General features: G+C 42.4%; 1 protein-coding gene across 1 annotated transcript; it reads left to right on the top strand.

The window, feature by feature from the left end:
• Positions 1-8,121: 8,121 nt before the first annotated feature.
• LOC141753859 (potassium channel subfamily K member 15-like) lies at positions 8,122-12,065 on the top strand. The gene is made up of 2 exons (XM_074612518.1): positions 8,122-8,404; positions 10,922-12,065. Exons 1-2 carry the CDS (start codon positions 8,122-8,124, stop codon positions 11,863-11,865), a joined length of 1,227 nt encoding a protein of 408 aa, XP_074468619.1. The 3' UTR covers positions 11,866-12,065.
• The last annotated feature ends 7,892 nt before the right edge of the window (positions 12,066-19,957 follow it).

Genomic DNA, 19,957 nt, shown 5'->3' on the forward strand with positions numbered 1-19,957 from the left:
TGGCATGTATCATATATTTACCTATATATTGGTTTGAATGTTTATTATGTCAATACATTTAAAATAAATTCTATTAAAAAAAAAAAGAAGGTTTTCAAGAAAGTAACTATATTTTAAAACAATAACTTCAGCAAAAAAACTAAAATTATAGTAAAACGGTGAGACTGTGCTCCCAATTCAAGTTTTTAGTTAAGTTGCTATTTATTTATTTATTATTATTATTAGCCCCTGGCATGTATCATGTTATGTTATTTAATTTAATTTTATATATTTCTTTTAAATGTATTTTTATTTTCATCCCTTCATTTCCTTCACACATATATATATATGTATATATATATATATATACCTTACATATATATTACATATGTATTGGTTTAATTGTTTATTATGTCATTACATTTCAAATAAATTCTATTTAAATAAAATTCTACAGAGAGTACTATAATATTTTCAAGAAAGAAATATAACTATATATTAAGACAATAACTTCAGCAAAAAAAAAGGCTAGTAAAACGGTGAGACTGTGCTCCCATTTCAAGTTTTTACTTAAGTTACTAATTATTTATATATTTATATTAACCCCTGGCATGATTTATGTTACTTTATTTAATTTTATTTAATTTTATGTTTGTTTGTTTTTATTTTTATCTCCATTTCCTTTATATATTTCTACCTATTCATCAGTTTAATTGTTTATTGTATCGTTAACTAAATTAAAATAAAGTTTACTTAATAAAAAAAATGGACACCACCAAATCAGCAGGTTCAGGCTGCTAGTTTAAAGGTTACATGGCTAAAGTGAGATAAACAAATACGTATTACTTCCCTCGTGGGTAAAGTTTGAAAGAGACATTTTAATGTAATTTATTAGCAGTATTTTACAGGTTAATATTAATATTAGGCTAAACGTGGTTGAAAAAGTAACGTTTTAGACGTAAAGAAGTGTAAAATAACTGCTATATATTAGTTATTTCAGTGCTGTTAAAACAGTGGAGACGTCCAAATACCTTCACTTCTACAGAGAGGACTTTAATGTTTTCAAGAAAGAAATATAACTAAATATTAAAACAATAACTTAAGCAAAAAACAAAAAGGCTAGCAAAACGCTGACTGTGCTCCTAATTCAATGTTTTTAGTTAAGTTGCTATTTATTAATTTATTATTATTGGCCCCTTGCATGTATCATGTTATGTTATTTTATTTAATTTTATATATTTATTTTTAATTTATTTTATTTTCATCCCTTCATTTACTATATATGTACTGCTAAGAAGCTTTGCACTTTTCCTGTCAAATAAATAAATAAATAGAGAGGACTTTAATGTTTTCAAGAAAGTAATGGAACTATATATTAAGACATTAACTTCAGCGAAATATCAAAAGGCTAGTAAAAAGGTGAGGCTGTGCTCCTAATGTACTGTTTTTACTCCAGTTACTATTTATTTATTTATATTGACCCCTGGCATGTATTATATATGAGATATGTGAATGAAAATGGGTTCTCTGGGTACCCACGAGTCTCCCCTTTACAGACACTTTATGATAATCACATGCAGTTTTGGGGCAATCATAGTCAAGTCAGCACACTGACACACTGACAGCTGTTGTTGCCTGTTGGGCTGCAGTTTGCCATGTTATGATTGGAGCATATTTTTTATGTTAAATGCAGTACCTGTGAGGGTTTCTGGACAATATGTGTCATTGTTTGGTGTTGTTAATTGATTTCCAGTCATAGATATAAACACAGGTTTGCATAAAACAAAATTTTTTGTCCACTCCCATGTTGATAAGAGTATTAAATACTTGACAAATCTCCCTTTAAGGTACATTTTTAACAGATAAAAAAATGCGTGACTAATTTGTGATTAATCGCGATTAGCTATGGACAATCATGCGATTAATCGCGATTTAATATTTCAACTGATTGACAGCCCTACAAAAAATACCAGACTCCATCCTCACACCAGGTGCCTCCACCAGAATGAGTCCCTGAAGGTGACGTAGAGGAATTACAGAGCACTTTCGTGCCCTTTTGGCTAATAAGGCTCAAAGGACGACTCACATTAGCTGCAAAGTTCAAGCCTGTTTCCCTCTGTGACATCAACGACTCGTCTCCAAAGAGACTGCAAGTTCCTATAAAGCTTTTTTTTTAATTAAACAGACTTCGAAAAGATGCTGCATTTTTGTTTTCATGACCAAAATACACCGTGTGTCTGTAATGTATGATCTTCATAACGACCGCCTTTATCTCCACCGCCGTCGACCGCCGTTATCTGCTGTGTAAAGATAGCATCATGTTTGCAGTATATTTCCCCGCCTCATTTTCGACGGGGAAGGCACTTGGACAGATGAGTGTCTCGACTCCAGTCAGTGGACATCCTGCTCTTAATGTCTTCCTGTGGGAGATAAAAGGATGCATGAACCATCCTGTAGCGTCGAGAGATACGAGATGAGCACATGAGATAATGCAGCATCATTACTTCGTGGCTGGAGAGTTGTTAAATCACAGGATCCTTCTTTTAAAAAGTCACTCGTCCTTCGCAGCGATTCCACAGCACACTGCTGAATTGATTTCTCCTCTGGTTTATTTGTTTCCTACATATACAGTGTGAAATCTACATAAAGAAGTGATGTTGAATAATACTGCTGTAAGCACTGTGCGCTCTCATTAAGTGGACTCTGGCGAGGCTATTATCTCCCAGGGACTCCTTTCAAAAGGAGATAATTGCTCTTACCGCCAGCAGAGAAAATCAAGACTTGTCTGCATGTTACACTGTTAACATCTGCTCGGCAATAGATCCATTTGTGCTTACTAAAGCGGGATAAGGTCCTGTACTGTCTGTGGAAGATAAAAACACAGTGTAGAGATAGCCATATGTTCTATATGGGATGGAGGCAATAAATGTGGATTCAAATGACAGATCTCAGGCTCTTTATGGCCTGCTTTAGTGCATGAATGGATCCCACAAATTGGAAATGTCCTCCTGAAATAGATGGGAACTTCTTGCAGGATATGAAACTGAAATAACTTGCAGCACGGAGCTACAGCAGTCGGCCTATTTTCTAGTTGCTCTGCTGTGAACCCAGTAAGCATGACGCTGAGCAAAAACTGGGGCTGTCCTCCTCCAAAGAAATTCTTAGGCCCCGATCACTCTGGTGGTTCATGTCCACAAGGGCGTTTTTTCTCACGAGGGATCGCCTCGCTTCCCAGCATTGGACGCTTGATGGGCTGTCACTAGACACAAGGCACCTGATTGGACAAACGCCTTCCCTCGTGGGCTGCTGCCAAGCCGCCAGGAAGTGCACCGGGCTTTGATGCAACTTTTCGTAGTGGCCAAACGGCGGTACTACAACTTCTGTGTCTGTCACGTGATGCCATTGGGCCCAAAAATACTTTTTTTCCCATAGACTTACATTGGGAAAGAGACGTCCATTAATCAGCGGATACTTTATGCTAAATCAGCTTCCCAGTACAAAAACTCTAATAGCCCTTATTTAAATCATTAGGTCCTAGAAGTTGTAAAAATACCCTAATAGCTGAGTTGTTTCCCTTCTTCCTTTCATGTGAATGAGGAGGCGGGGTTAAAGGAAACGCTACTACGCCTGCTCTATGGGCCCAATGGATGCAGAAGATCGCTGGATGATCCGGGTACTTTATCACTTGGCAGTCGAGCCATTATGGCCTCAAGTGCCACTGAGAAACTATCATAGGAATGAATGGGAGGCCTCCTACAACGCTGTATCCAGTTCTCTTTATACATCCATGGCTGCTGCTACCAGCTTTCACACCAGAACCAACATGGCAGATCGTATGGAAACTTTCTGCTCTTATATTATGAAAATAGTTCACATGTGTTTCTGAAAACATTTTATACAAGAAATTATCTATGCAGTTGTCAAATCTGTCTTTATTTTGGATCCACAACGGTTAGTTTAAAAGTTTCTAGGGAGTTTCCAGAGGTGGCGAATCACGTCATGCGCCCCTGATTTGCATGAAGTAGCCTAGACTTCAACTTTATGCAAATGAGGAGCGGCCAATGTGAAGCTGTTTTGATGCCGGATGTGGTAGGGTTAGCTAGCTAGTTAGCTGTTGGACTGTGAGAGGGGAAGGGAAATTCATATCTCATGTTGAGATAGTTTCATGTTGACGACTGTCTTTGAGAGAGAGAGAGACAAAGAGAGCACATTTTTCCGCCTGGTTCAGCACACAGCCCCGCCCACGCCACAGGCGAATCAGCTGTTTTGCCTGTAGCGACGCGTCTCTGTGTGTGATCAGCCCCTTAGTCGACACTCATGCGGTTTTGTCAAGTAATCGATTAAATGATTTTATCATCAAATCTGTGAAACTGAGTTCCTCCACAAAGAATCACATAAAAGCACCCCTTTAAATCGGGTGTTCACCAGAGATGTGCTCATAAGTTTCTTGGAAATAAGTCATTCAGCATGAAAAAAGCATATAAAACGACTAATCAGCTAAAGACATCTTAATCAACTAAGACCAAAACGGCTGACAAGTCGACTAATTGATTAAGAGAGGCCAGCCCTATTGAGAACCAAAGCGAGGCTCCATGAAGCAGGCCTCTGTGTAGCTGCACTGATACAGATCATCTCTACTGTCTCTCTCTCTCTCCCTCTCTCAGTCTGTGTGGTGGACTTAGTTAATGACGAAGGCTTGCTGGATCACTCAGTGACTAAGTGTGCTCAATAAAGGTCAGCGCTGCCACCAGCTAATGCTTCACTGCTCAGAGTAATACTTTAGCCGAGCGCATTGTGAATACTCCGCACATGAACGCTTCACAGGGCAAAATAATCAAGAGAGTAGAGTCTGGGAACCACAGCTGTTTCTGCTTCTCTGTGGCAGACACAACACACACACCACACACACACACGCACGCACACGCCCACGCCCACACACACACACACACACACACACACACACCACACACACACACGCACGCACACGCCCACGCCCACACACACACACACACACACACACCACACACACACACACACTCTCTCTGATACTTGTGGATCCCAAACCTCTCCAACCACAGAATCGGTGATTAACTGAGAGTCAATCTGAGAGTTTGCAGCATAAATACAAAATTACAGCACAAAATTAGGACAATATTTAAATAAATAGGGACAGAAAGTGGCCTTTGTGTTCCCTAGGGAACATAGGAGGCTCAAGCATGCATGCTCACAGACAGACATGCATGCAAGTTTGTTCATTATATGTATTTATTTAGTTATTTATATTAATGCAACATCCCCTCCAGACGTGTTTTTGACATTATAACAATTTTCTATGAACAGAGTATAAATACTGTGCATGATATGTTTTTTTTTCCTTCACAAAAAAATTCAATTTCCTAGTTACAGTAGAATTCTTGAAGGGGACATATCATGAAAAACTCACATTTTCGGTGCTGTGCAGACACGTCTTGATATCTGGAGTTCCTACCAACCCACAAACTGTGAAATTAGACGACACAGTCGTTTTTTTGTGGGCTGCCTGGATCAGAAAACATGTGATAGGACCTTTGCACAGCAGTTATTTTGACATGTTGTTGCAGAGTAAACGCAGGTGTAATTAATAACATTAATAACATTAATTATGACCCGGTTTCATTTAGGTGGACCAGGGCCCTGGTATTGTGCATGCTGGCTCACTGGAATGGCTGTGACACACTAAATAAAATCGGATTAGGGCTGTCAATCGATTTAAATAGTTGATCGCTCATTTTTTATCTGTTCAAAATGTACCTTAAAGCTGAGGTAGGCGAGATTGGAGCAAATATGATTAAAAAAAGTTATTTTTATAAAACGGTCACTATATCCTGACAGTAGTACATGAAACAGGTAACCTGAAAAAAATCATGTGCCTCTGTGTCCTCCAGTGCTCCTAACGGCATCTGCAAGATTTCACAGACCGGAGGAAAACAAGCAGTAAGAGCTGATCTGAGGTCTGCTGTCCAGCTGCCGTCCATAAGAGCCGGCTGTCAATCACTCTGAACTCCGACCAAACGGTCAAACTAGGCCGCGCTGTTCAAATATAAATCAATATGTTACATTAAGGCCTATTTCTCTCCTCAAATGTTTTCAGAATCATCTTGTAGTGTACAGTTTAGCTGTAAAATAAAAATATCTTATCCTGTACATATTGTAAAGCCCCCTGAGGCAAATTTTTGCTTTTGGGCTATACAAATAAAATTGACTTGAGGCGTGGGTTGTTACTCAGCTCAATCTGAACATGTTCCAGCATTGTTTTTAGCATTTCATCATGAAATTGACATTTGAATAAAGGGTTTTTATTTTTTTTGTCAGAAGAGCCTTTGCCTTGGACTCCCCCTTTTTTTTAACCTTTGTGTACCCCACCAAAGAGCACCTTCATCACACTGATTTGATCCTCCGAGCACTCTGGACTTTTTCCCTCTTTTAAAATTTACTCTACTTGATCTGTGGATAGAGTGCATGTGTGAGTGAGTGCACCTGTAAGATACTTTTAAAGCACAGTAAATGAGGTCATGATATGAACACCTACTGTACATCCTGTGGAAAGACAAGATGCTGGCAGATGCTGAGCTCAGGTAACTTGTGCAGACATGCGGGTTTGGTGCTATTTCACCTGTTGACACGCTAACAGGCTTCTATTTCAACACGCAACCTGTTTGTGGCTCATATGCTGTAATCCTAGCAGGCCTATAGGGGCCTCAACACATCACTGAGGAGGAGAGGAGCTCATGGAGGATGCTCCTATGTCCTCCAAGCAGCAGCAGCTCCTCCCTCTCTCCTCCCTCCTCTCCTCCTCTCCTCCCTCCTCTCCTCCCTCCTCCATCCTCTCCTCCTCCTCCTCCTGTCCTCCCTCTCCTCCTCCCTCCTCTCCTCCTCTCCTTCCTCCTCTCCTCCTTCCTTTCCTCCTCTCCTCCCTCCTCTCCTCCTCTCCTCCCTCCTCTCCTCCTTCCTTTACTCTTCTCCTCCCTCCGCCCTCATCTCCTCTCCTCTCCTCCCTCCTCTCCTCCCTCCTCTCCTCCCTTCTCCCTCCCTCCTCCTCTCCTCCCTCCTCCTCCTGCTCCCTCCTCTCCTCCTCTCTCCTCTCATCCCTCCTCCCTCGTCCTCTCCTCTCCTCTCCTCTCCTCTCCTCTCCTCTCCTCTCCTCTCCTCTCCTCTCCTCTCCTCTCCTCTCCTCTCCTCTCCTCTCCTCTCCTCTCCTCTCCTCTCCTCTCCTCCCTCCTCTCCTCTCCTCTCATCCTCTCCTCCTCTCCTCCCTCCCTCCTCCGCTCACTCCTGAGTTGAGTTGAGGATGAAGAAGCAGAACATCCGGACCGTCTCTCTCCCCTCTCCTCCTCTCCTCCATCCTCTCCTCCCTCCTCTCCTCCTCTCCTCCCTCCTCCCCTCTCCTCTCTCTCCTCTCCTCTCCTCTCCTCTCCTCTCCTCTCCTCTCCTCTCCTCTCCTCCCTCCTCTCCTCTCCTGTCATCCTCTCCTCCCTCCCTCCTCCGCTCACTCCTGAGTTGAGTTGAGGATGAAGAAGCAGAACATCCGGACCGTCTCCCTCGTCCTCTCCTCTCCTCTCTCCTCCCTCCCCTCCTCTCCTCTCCTCTCCTCTCCTCTCCTCCTCTCCTCTCCTCTCATCCTCTCCTCCTCTCCTCCCTCCCTCCTCCGCTCACTCCTGAGTTGAGTTGAGGATGAAGAAGCAGAACATCCGGACCGTCTCCCTCGTCCTCTCCTCTCCTCTCTCCTCCCTCCCATCCTCTCCTCCCTCCTCTCCTCCCTCCTCTCCTCTCCTCTCATCCTCTCCTCCTCTCCTCCCTCCCTCCTCCGCTCACTCCTGAGTTGAGTTGAGGATGAAGACTCAGAACATCAGGACCGTCTCTCTCCCCTCTCCTCCTCTCCTCCATCCTCTCCTCCCTCCTCTCCTCCTCTCCTCCCTCCTCTCTCCTCCTCTCCTCCTCTCTCTCCTCTCCTCTCCTCTCCTCTCCTCTCCTCTCCTCTCCTCTCCTCCCTCCTCTCCTCTCCTCTCATCCTCTCCTCCCTCCTCTCCTCCCTCCTCTCCTCTCCTCTCATCCTCTCCTCCTCTCCTCCCTCCCTCCTCCGCTCACTCCTGAGTTGAGTTGAGGATGAAGAAGCAGAACATCCGGACCGTCTCTCTCATCCTCTCCATCGTCTTCTACCTGCTGATCGGAGCCGCCGTGTTTGACGCTCTGGAGTCGGACAGTGAGAGCTCCAGGAGGAAGACTCTGGAGCAGAAGCTGACCGAGCTGAAGAACCGGTTCGGCTTCACGGAGGAGGACTACCGGGACATGGAGAGGTTCATCCTGCAGGCGGAGCCGCACCGAGCCGGGAGCCAGTGGAAGTTCACCGGATCCTTTTATTTCGCCATCACGGTCGTCACCACGATTGGCAAGTATGCGTTAGTGATTTCTGCAAACTTATCATCCGAAAAAACATGCAAAAACATCGAGGGCATGCAGCGTTTCTGCGTTTTTATTAAAGGGAGCTGCCCACTTGTTGGAGCAGGTGAAACTTTCCAGAGCCGTGTTGCAGTGGGAGCTGTTGCATGAACATGTATATTGTGATTTGGCAAATAAGAACTGAAATTTGACTTACAATCTCTTAAACGGACATTCCACCAAAACTCTTTAGATGTGTAACATGACTTCTGTAGGGTTGATAGCTGGCCAAAAAAAGTGCTCAACAAGGATTCACAGCGGTTACAATGACCAGTTTCCACATTTGGTAAAAATGATCAAAACATTAAGAAACTCCTTTAACATTTCTCAAAACTTCTCATACAACATATTTCACTTTTCTGCTTTCCATCCATACGGTGCCAAATACACTGTTCCTGTCTTAAACCTCATGCAAGACCTGGATTGAGATGGTATAGGCCTATTTAATGTGGGCCTATTATGCCATATGGATGGAGTACATTATACTGTTGGATTACAGGGATTTTTGAGAGGTTTCTGTCATCTTTTCAAAACTTTATTCAACAGTAAAAACTGTTAGAAACTGTCAAATTCAAGCTGACCCCCAGCCTCTGTGCTCATTGAGGATGAAACTACAACCTTTTACAGATGGTAACTGTTTGTTACTCAATTACTAGATTTACTAGATTTTAATTGCCAATGTTCTTATTTAAGTTTTATGCATAATGCATTTAAATATAATTTAGATTTTGGATATACAAAACAAGCATGATGACACAATAGCAGCTGAATTACCTTTTTGGCAAAAAATTGACCCAATAAAACTATTTCAGTTTCTGTTCAATGAAATTGCCCCTCACGCAGAGAGGACATGATGTTGTGATGTGGATTATAAATAAATATTGAACAGATCGATCACAAACTGTGAACAGTGTGAGGATGCTCCAGTGTGTAGTTTGGTAGTGTGATAAAGTAGTAAACATGGTGATAAAACATGCTACAAAAATAACTTCCAAACATCAGTGTTTCTATTGGAAACATCCAGGCAGTCAAAGTTGAACAAATGTGAACACTTGCTTGAATTTATCCCTCATAACTTAACTTATATTTAAACTTTATTAGATTCATCATATATACATACAGTACATGACATTTGACCTGTTTATTTAACATTCATCATTTGGGCATTAATAGAAGTGAATGGGTGGAGTGTAATGTGACCGTTCCATTAGGGTGGGAGAGGTTACACCTTTCGTTCATTTGTAATAGTTTATGTAGTTTGGTAACCTCAATTCCAGCATTCCTGCTCAACTTCACCTGAACAGAGGTCCGATAAACCAGATTAAGTGAAAACACCTGTGTGGGTGTGCAGGACCTTTAATAATAAAAAGCTGGACTTTCATTTTCTTCTTTTATAGATATTATAAACATGTTTGCTCTCTGTCTGTAGGTTAACCTCTCTACCCACCTTAAGGCCCAGATGCACCAAACCAACATCAAACAACAGGCAGCGATGAAGGTCGACTGTTGCGCAAAAAGTTGCACTCGAACACACCACAAAGACTACAGCCGACGGCCATTTACCATGTACGTTCTGCGCCTGCGTGAGAGGAAATAACTCTCCACACCAGCAGGCGGCGGTAGTCTGTATTCGTCATTCAAAAAAGGGAACTGAAAGACCGAGGACTACGGATATACAAGCCGTTGTTATGATACGTACATGATATAAAGCAGCGTTTGCCGACCATTTTCACAACACTCTCCCTCGCCGCTTAGCTTCATTCCAGACGGCCACGTCATTGTCAAAATATGTGACGAGCCTTCTGTGGTGGTTTTACTCGTTAGCTTGCTTTCCTCTTCGTTTCTCTTCTCGTGCACTGATTCGTTTAAGCTGAACAGCCAATCAGAGTGATTTCTCTCACCGACGAGCTCCGCCGCCGATTCAATATGCTGAATCGGGCAAAAAGCCTCCGACACGGGCAGACTAGAGCCGACGATGCAGGACACACCGCAAAAACTAGGCAGACGGAGGCTCATCAACTGCCCGAAACTGGTGAAATTGGTGTGTCAGGCCCTTTACACTCTCCTTTAAAGCAGCATTAATCACTTTTTAGCCAGTAGGGGGCAGACAATGTTTGACTTTCTTCTTTGGAAATGCCTGCTCTCTTGGGTTGATGAGAACGGCTCAAACAATGAGCTATAAAGCTCTATAGAGCGGCAGAGCTTGGTGATAATTCTCAGTAGTTTTGTCACAATGAGCGGTTTTGCATTATACAGAGGCATGTGATTAAGTGATGGTGTCAAAATATTGATTCATGTAGGTTTAACCATGGAAACAGCTACATACAGTAAATCTAATTAGTTCTGGTTTAAGCCGTGTTTGAGACCTAATTTAAACTCCAAAACAGTGATGACTGTAAATCTTTCTAGACATTAAACAGTTGTACTTGTCGTTATGTGACTTCTGCAATATGCTGTGACTTTGTAGGTTACGGCCACGCTGCTCCACGCACTGACGCTGGCAAGGCCTTCTGTATGTTTTACGCAGTCTTGGGCATTCCTCTGACGCTGGTCATGTTCCAGAGCCTGGGCGAGAGGATCAACACTTTCGTCCGCTACCTCCTGCGCCGAGCCAAGCAGGGCCTGGGTTTGCGGACGACGGAGGTGTCCATGGGGAACATGGTCCTGGTGGGTCTGCTGTCGTGCATGAGCACCCTGTGTATCGGAGCTGCGGCCTTCTCCCATTTCGAGGACTGGACCTTCTTTAACGCCTACTACTACTGCTTCATCACACTCACCACCATTGGATTTGGGGATTTCGTGGCCCTGCAGAAGACGGATGCCCTCCAGAAGCGACCCCCCTACGTGGCATTTAGCTTCATGTACATTTTGGTCGGGCTGACGGTCATTGGGGCGTTTCTTAACCTGGTAGTCCTGAGGTTTCTCACCGTCAGCACCGAGGAGCCTGATGTGAGGCCTGAGGCAGCGGCAGAGGAACAGGGAGCGCAGCCTAACGACACGGAGAGGGAGGTGGAAGCAGAAACTGCTGATGATGGCTATAAGGATGGACACAGCAGCCTGGGCAACCTGAGCCTTCCCATGGAGGCGGGCACCAGCTGTATGAACCTCCTCCCCTCTCCTGTAGAGGAGCGCAGACTTGTTTTATCTGAGCACCCAAAGCTCTCCGAACCCAGCAGACTCAGGGATTTGTTCTCCTGCGTGTTCTGTTGCCCGGACATTTACGACAGCCCTTCTACGCCACGCCGCGACCATTCTGGTGGCCACAGCAACCCCGTCTTTTACGACTCCATCTCCTACAGGGTGGACCAGGGCTCGTGCAGCTCCTGCACCGTGTCGTCGCAGGCCTCCCCCAGCAGCGCAGCGTTGTGTCTGGGCCAGAACAACCCTCACACCAGGAGGATGTCCTTATAAACCTCTGAACCTCTGACTTAGTGGCCTTTGTTCTGGACTTTTTGTACACGACACAGAACCGTCTGATTTTCTGCTTGGTGGAACAAGTGCTCAGTGTTTTCCTAGTCATGAATAAAGCAGATAAAATGTAGCACATCATAAAAACCCTACAGTTTATAATGTATTTTTCTACATTCAATATTACCGCTAAAGAGAAATGTTTAAAAAACGAATTAAAGTATGTCATATATTAACTTATGCTTTCCACCATTACTGTCCCAGTATACTGTGTGTTATATAAAAGGAAATGTGACATGTGCCTGAGAAAGTTGTGGTTATCTGCATTAATAGTTTAGGTGTTAGACTTTCTGCCGTGTTGTCACTTGTGACCTTCAGTTATTTCCAGTCAGTAATTATCAGTGTCCTGTAAAGGGAACGTACACGCCGTCGCTCTGGCCGGTTCCCTTGGTAACGTTTCCATCCTCATTGCTTAGTGCGGTGGAAAACTGGAGACAGACACGTACAGTACAGTGAGCGGTGATCGTCTGAAGGCAGCCTCCAGTCCAAACCGTGTTCTCTGTGATGAATGAGTGTGTCAACAGAGTATATGAGATATGAGCAGTCGCACAGAAAAAGTGGCAAATTAGAAAATGAGTCTCCAAATGAGGGTTTAATTGCCGTCTTAGATGTGTGGTTAAATTGCAATTATTCAAATTAGGTTTTGAATACTAAACATGAGACAAGGAAAATATACATTTAATCAGACTTTTGAAATATTTGAAATCAAAAAAGGATTTTGTTTAATGTAGAAAATAAGGGATTTAGTAAAAATGGTTAACTTAAAGGGCCACTAATGTTTTTGTTTTACGCATGTAGAGGCCTTTTTTTAATCGGTCAACCAATAAAAATGTTACGAACAATGCGTTTTATTATTCTATTTTTTACCCCAAACGGGGCTAATGAATGAATGACATTAGAAGGAAGCTATCGTTTAGCTGCTGAGAGCACAATCACTACTGTCTGATCTTTCCTACATCCTTTGTTTTGCAACCATCCTCGATTCTAAGCTGTTCTGCGATCACCTGCCGTAATCTACCTTTAAATTTCACATCTCTGTATTCTTTTATTTCTTTATCTTAAAGTGGAGACGAAGTGAATGTTTATCATGCCATTTTGGGTGATGATGTTTGCATGGACGGTAGCTCTGAGTGGTCAAACAACCCTCTTTTGCCTTTTAACGGATGCGAAAAAACGCAGAAATTTGAACCTGTTCCACAAACTCTGATGACGGAAGAAGGTTTCGGAGTCGGTGTGTAAACGTGATTGAAACAACGTGAGGTCGTATTTATTTTTAAACGTGCGACAATGGTTGTTTAATGGCCTCTGAGGCTTTGGAAGAGCTTTCTAAAGTCTGAAAAATAACCCTGATGACATCACCAGGTGATTACATCATTAGGGTTGACATGACTTGGGCTTTAGAAGAGAAAATATATCACAGAAAGCCTGCGTTAAAAACGGGAGGTTGAAAAACGTGGGCATTAACCAGGCAGGGAGGGTCAAACTAAATGATGCTATTCGTTGCATTATGGGAAATGTAGGCTGTGGAGCTTTTGGAGCTTCACTAATAATCAATTTTGTGAGTTCCTCAACTTTCTTGTAATGCAATACTAAATTGTTGGAGTGACCATTTAAATCTCTGATTCACTTGTAGCTGAGTGTTTAATCTGGCACAAGAAGGCGTACACAATAAGAGAGGCATGTTGATTGTTCATAGCTTGATCTCAGATCTGTAAAACACATTTTAACAGCTTGTGTAGTCCTCTTCCTTTGCAGCCTCACATTTATCTTTTCTTATTTTCTTTCTGCTTTAATCAGCAGGGTGACACAGTGCTGAGAGCAGCAGTTTCACAAATTCTTGACCTCAATTACAACAACCCTGCTGGTTTTTATTGTAGCAATCAAATCAGCGACCAATTTACACCTCACATTTGATGTTGTACTTGAAAAACCGTGAAGAAGAGCCAGTGGTCCATTAACCAGAGGAGCCATATTCATGCATTGCAAACATCTGCCCTGATGAACACCACTGACACAGAAGCTCCGGGAGTTCTGCTCTGTGGCTGATTTTAAAATCAGTAAAGGTTACCCGCTGCCCGCTGCCCTGGACAGCTTCATTAGCAATAATTATCTCCTTCTGTTAATATTTCAGTAATCTGTATCTGACCTCTGCTCTGACCTCCCCGTGGAGGGGAGGATCACTCAAGCTCTGCATTATATTATATTATTAACAGGAGCCTCTAGAATAGAATAGAAAATACTTCATAGTCTTCTTTTCATGTACAAAAGGCAGACATTTGTCTTTGGTTTGCCTGTGTAAAAACGGCTATTAAAAGAGTACATTAAAGTGGCAGTAGTCAGTATATATTTCTGGCATCATTGGGCAAAAATTCCATAATAACCTTTCAGCATATTGTAATTCAAGTGTTCTGAAAGATAACTAGACTTCTGCTCCTCCTCATGGCTCTGTTTTCAGGCTTTAGAAAATCTAGCCTGTGACGGGAGACTTTGACCAATCACAGGTCATTTCATTGAGAGAGCGTTCCTATTGGCTGTGCTCCATGACGTTCCTTCAACAGATTTCACAATGGCCGCGGCGTCACAAACTTTCTAATTTTACAGCTAAACCGTGCACTACAAGATGATTCTGATAACATTTGAGGGGAGAAATAGGCATTAACGTAAAATAATATTTATTCATATTTGATCAGCGCTGCCTAGTTTGACCGTTTGGTCGGAGTTCGCGAGTGATTGACAGCTGGCTCTCATAGACAGCAGATGGACAGCGGACCTCAGATCAGCTCTTACTGCTTGTTTTCCTCCAGTCTGTAAAATCTTGCGGATGTCGTTAGGAGCACCGGAGGACACAGAGGCACATGATTTTTTCAGGTTACCTGTTTCATGCACTACTGTCACGATATAGCGACCGCTCCATAATAATAACTTTTTTAAATCATATTTACTCCAATCTGGCCTACTTCAGCTTTAAAGTAGATTCAAATAAAAACACAACACACCAATAGAAGCTACATTAAAAAGAAGCACCATACCAGGACTGAATCAAGGTCAGATAGATATAAAGTGCTCTGTGCTGAGGTAGAAGGCTGGCTTCAGAAAGTGGCTGTCCTTTCAGATTGAGATACTTTATGGCAACGGGGACAAACTATATTTTTTATAGATGCTTTGCACAGGGGACTCTGTACCTTTGCGCTGACGGCAGTAGCTTGAAGTGGGGATGTAAGGGATGGCTGTGGTCATCTAAGATTTTGCCTTTTAAGCGTTGGACTGCTTTGCCATGGTGGTAGGACAGTGGGGCCTGATAGCAGCCTGTAATTGTACTTCCCAGTTTGACTACTTTGGAAAGCTTTAGTGGGAACCAACGATGCATTCAAGTTCCTCTTGTTCCCGTTTCTGACACTAGGAGGCAGCATCGGTCTACTTAAACGTCAGGATGACTTCTGCAACACAGGCAGTCATGTTTGCTGAAGTCTTTGCATGATAAAGTTTTATTGTTGAATTTATGGAAGCTCAAGAATGGCAGTAATGTAAATACACCTTATATGCTCATATTATCTGTGTGTTTCACAGCACAGGAGATGACTCTTTGTCCTCAGAGAGCTTTAACTCCCCCTGCGTGCCATCAGTGTTGTATACAGAATTAAAGCATGACAGCAGGACTTTGTTTCCATCTGACAGCATGAACTATGACACAGGTTACGTCTGCGGGAATAGATGTTCAGATACGTGAGCACAAGCTGTATTATTAGCTTCCCTTCCAACATTATCAACAAGAAAGGAGAGGTGTGAACAATGAACATAAAGATCGCTATGTTGTGAGTGATGAAAGCTGGAATCTAATTTGCATAATTACCCCATTAATATTGCAGATGGTGCTTCACTTTATTCTGTTATGATGCTTCAGATGCCTCCTCATATCTGTGACTGTTGCTGCTCCAACACTCTGAGCCTGAGCAGACCTACAGATATCCACAACACAGAAATGAATTGCACATGCAGAATTAGTAGCTTTCCTCCGACACAAAGGCCTCTCTGTATGGTGATTTTGTGCTGTTGTATTATCTCATGCATGACTGTGGCGAAGTGCAGCACCGAGATTTAACTTCTTCCAAGCTTTCCAGAGGTGGGCGATACCAAACCTTTTTAATTCAATATAATACAGATAATTTTTGTTACAGTTTTAATGATACCAATGTGATTTTACTAAATAATGGTTATTGTTAGAGGAAAAAAAGATAATTACACTCAAAGGCAAATCACATGATACATAGCAACTATTAAAAACAAATGTATTACAAAAGCAAATAAGAGTACAATTAAATAACAATGTTTGTGCCACTAAGGGTAAAACAATAGTCCAGTATTTTTACAGAAATACTGTGATTAAAGCTGCAGTAGGAAGAATCGTTTTGCCATTATTGGGCAAAAATTCCATAATAACCTTTCAGCATATTGTAATTCAAGTGTTCTGAGAGAAAACTAGACTTCTGCACCTCCTCTGTTTTCAGGCTTCAGAAAATCTAGCCTGTGATGGGAGACTTTGACCAATCACAGGTCATTGAGAGAGAGAGCGTTCCTATTGGCTGTACACTCAACAGAGGCAGCTGTCAATCACTCGCGAACTCCGATCAAACGGTCAAACTAGGCAGCGCTGATCAAATATGAATCAATAATTGTTACGTTAATGCCTATTTCTCTCCTCAAATGTTTTCAGAAACATCTTGTTGCGTACTGTTTAGCTGTAAAATGAGAACGTTAGCTCCAGCTGGTGCGCGATGCTTGGTACTGTATTTCCTCAACTGATCTCAACATGGCGGCCGGGTCACAAACTTTCAGATTTTACAGCAAAACAGTACACTACAAGATGTTTCTGAAAACATTTGAGGAGAGAAATAGGCATTACAGTAACAGAATATTGATTCATATTTGATCAGCGCTGCCTAGTTTGACCGTTTGATCGGAGTTCACGAGTGATTGACAGCTGCTCAGAGACAGCAAGCTCCAGCTCGGCTCTGATTGGTTGTTTTCCTCCGGTCTGTGAAATCTTGCAGATGCCATTAGAGGACACAGAGGCACATGATTTTTTTCAGATTACCTGTCTCATGCACTACTGTCAGGATATAGTGACCGTTTTATAAAAAATAACTTTTTTTAATCTGCTCCAATCTGCCTACTCCAGCTTTAAATAATAAACCTCCTTTCAGGATGTGTAGTTTTTAAATGTGTGAAGCTGCTACTTGTGTTGTTATGTTTGGCACTTTATTGTCAGAAATAGTGCTGTATTTGTATCTACGGTTGACAAGTAGCACCACACCACGCTATGTTTCCTTTCTGACATTATCCTCTCACATGTTTGATGTGGAAGTGTGAGACTGTGCGCCGCTGTGCGCCAGGTTCTGATTGGTTTCCACACTCAGGTGAGACAGCACAGCTAAATATGTCAGGGTTGTTTTGGCACAAACATACAAAAGTAGTGAAGACGTTTGGAAGTGATGCAACCACCCACGTTTGTATTTATATCATTTTAATATCAATATATTTCCAAAGGAATCGGTACCAAATGAGTAGCTTATGAGTATCGATACCACAGTACCCATCCCTACTATGTGGCTCAGTGAGTGGCAATCCATTCAGCAGTTTGATAAGAGAAGTAATGCTATATTTGGATGTTGTTACAGGCTGAGAGCTGCAGGTGGTGGTAGTGATCTTTTTTAAAACAGCCATGTTCTTCAGGTGAGTCCAGTTTCCACTCACACAAACATCTGTTCACGTTTACAGAAAATGCAGTCCTCTGGGAAGTCCAGTCGTTTTGGTGTTATGGGTTGTTTTTAATGATGCATCTTCACACAGTTTCCTCAATAAGCTCTGCTGAGGTTGCTGAACATGATGCTCAGCTCTGTTGGAGAGAAAATCTATAAAACTTGTAATTCAAAATGTTAATACCCACACAACAATGCTTTAGGTCATTAAAAAACAACAATAACCTTCAGATTACCTCACCGATCATTGATCAGAGTGATGCAAACATGCTTATCCTCTGCTGTATCGTAGTAGCTCAGGGCTGAGAGAGTGGGGGAATAAATGAGTATATTGTTAGATATTTCTCTTTGCGAACACACCCTGTTAAATCATTGCTGTCCCGTGTTGAAGGGTCTTTCATGTGTTCAGTTTCATGGTGAGGGACACCAGATTAAATCGGATACAAGCCATCAGTTCAAGCCGGGTGCAGCTCATCTCTTTCTAAAGGGTAAACAATACATTTTATATGGCAGAAATACGGGCAGGAGGTTCATAATAAAAGCCGCATGCAAATGAAGTATTTATGAATGTACAAATAAACAACCAATAGCGTTCGCCATGTTTTGATTATGGAGAGAAATATGTTTGTGTACACTGCATTCACCAGTCTTTCAGGAGGAGCTTGGAGATTAAGAGTTATTTTCTTGGATGTGCATCAGAATGCAAACGCACACTCTCCGTGACTCACAGTGAGCACAATGAAAGATTAGGGGACTAAAAACAAGTGTCATATTTATTCAGATTGATTAAATAAGTAGAAATTAGGATTCAGTTGGAGAGCATTGAGAAAACAGACATTAATAGAAGTTCATTGGTGGGGTAATTGCTCATTAGTTTTAATTTCCAGCCAATTTGCGGCTGCTGTCGAACAGTGTGAATGGGCTGTTTTTACTCCGTGGTTGTCTTCTCCAATCAGACGCCGTGCTTGACACACAGAGCCTGTTTGACATTTTGTGTCAAAGGGATCACGCTGCTCCATCACTCGTAGTTTAAATTAAGTCTTAAAGGAGAGTTTGAATCGGCCTCTAATCAACGGGCCTACATCGCCGCAATAACGACATCCACATTTAATAACAGAAATCATGAACTGGCATTCAAGTAAAATGAATGAGACCACTCTCTGTGTTTGCTCATAATGTCGGTGTCACCTCCGAGTGAGTAGAGCCGAGCCTTCAAGTAACCACATTAGTGTGCTTTGGGTGTTTGACTTTTACTGCTCAAACAAAACACTGTCGAACGTCCCCTCGTCTTTCCATCTTAATGCAAAATGTTCCACTGAATTTATGTCCTGTAGAAGCCAAGATGTTTTCAGGTACGTTTGGCAATGGTTGGTCTAGAGCGAAATGTCTAACAACCATTAGATATATCATAATGGAATTTTGTACACATTCAACCCGATCTCATGGGAAGGGGTATAAATAGCACGACATTACAAATATCATGAGGATGCATTTCAGGCTTTTTGCGTGTCATTTGTAAGTTATGCCACGCAACAAAACTACGGTAACGTCCGCAGTTAGGTTTAGGCAACAAAACCACATAGTTAGGTTTAGTAAAAACATCATGGTTGGGCTTAAAATAAGCATGTAAACTAAGTAAAATACATACGGAAACAACGTAACATAAGTACAGAAAACGCGTCACTAAAAAACCCGTGACAAACATCACTAATGTAGCTTAAAAAACAAAACACCGGCCTCAAACACCCACTCTCCATACGCAGTCTTCCTCACGTGGCATATTTACACGGATGCATTTACATTGCAGTCGGTACAGACTACATGGCGAACAAAAGACACGCCGAAAGCAAGAACTACATTCTTATTGCACGCTATAATTGCAAATTATTGTGTCATTCATACGCCCTCTTAGTGCGACCGGGCTGACACATTCATGGTCCCCAGAAGATAAAACCTACAGACTTCGGTGATCCATGACTCTTCTTCTTTTAGGTGACTAAAACCTGTTTTGCTGCCGGCCCCGTCCACAGCAGTACATTGCTTTGCTCTCTTGCTGGTACTCCTGTGTGCTTCTCCAAACTGGGGGTGCCGACCTCCGTCTACTGTAGGTAATACACCTACTATCGATAAGTACCTCTTCTAAACACCCAAACTATCCCTTTAAACTCAAAACACCACTGTAAGTACAGTCAGCCCGTTCTCATTCCCAGGGCGTCAAATATCGACACTTTGTCACGCCCCTCAACGCGTGATAGCGACACACAAGGCACCCTTTAGCG

Source organism: Sebastes fasciatus, chromosome 1 (genome assembly GCF_043250625.1).
Source record: "Sebastes fasciatus isolate fSebFas1 chromosome 1, fSebFas1.pri, whole genome shotgun sequence".
In the NCBI taxonomy this organism is placed as follows: domain Eukaryota; kingdom Metazoa; phylum Chordata; class Actinopteri; order Perciformes; family Sebastidae; genus Sebastes; species Sebastes fasciatus.

Coding starts and splice junctions, on each gene's coding strand:
- LOC141753859 (XM_074612518.1), top strand. CDS start 8,122: ATGAAGAAGCAGAACATCCGGACCGTCTCTCTCATCCTCTCCATCGTC. Junction 8,405..10,921: donor CACGGTCGTCACCACGATTG/GCAAGTATGCGT, acceptor GTGACTTTGTAG/GTTACGGCCACGCTGCTCCA.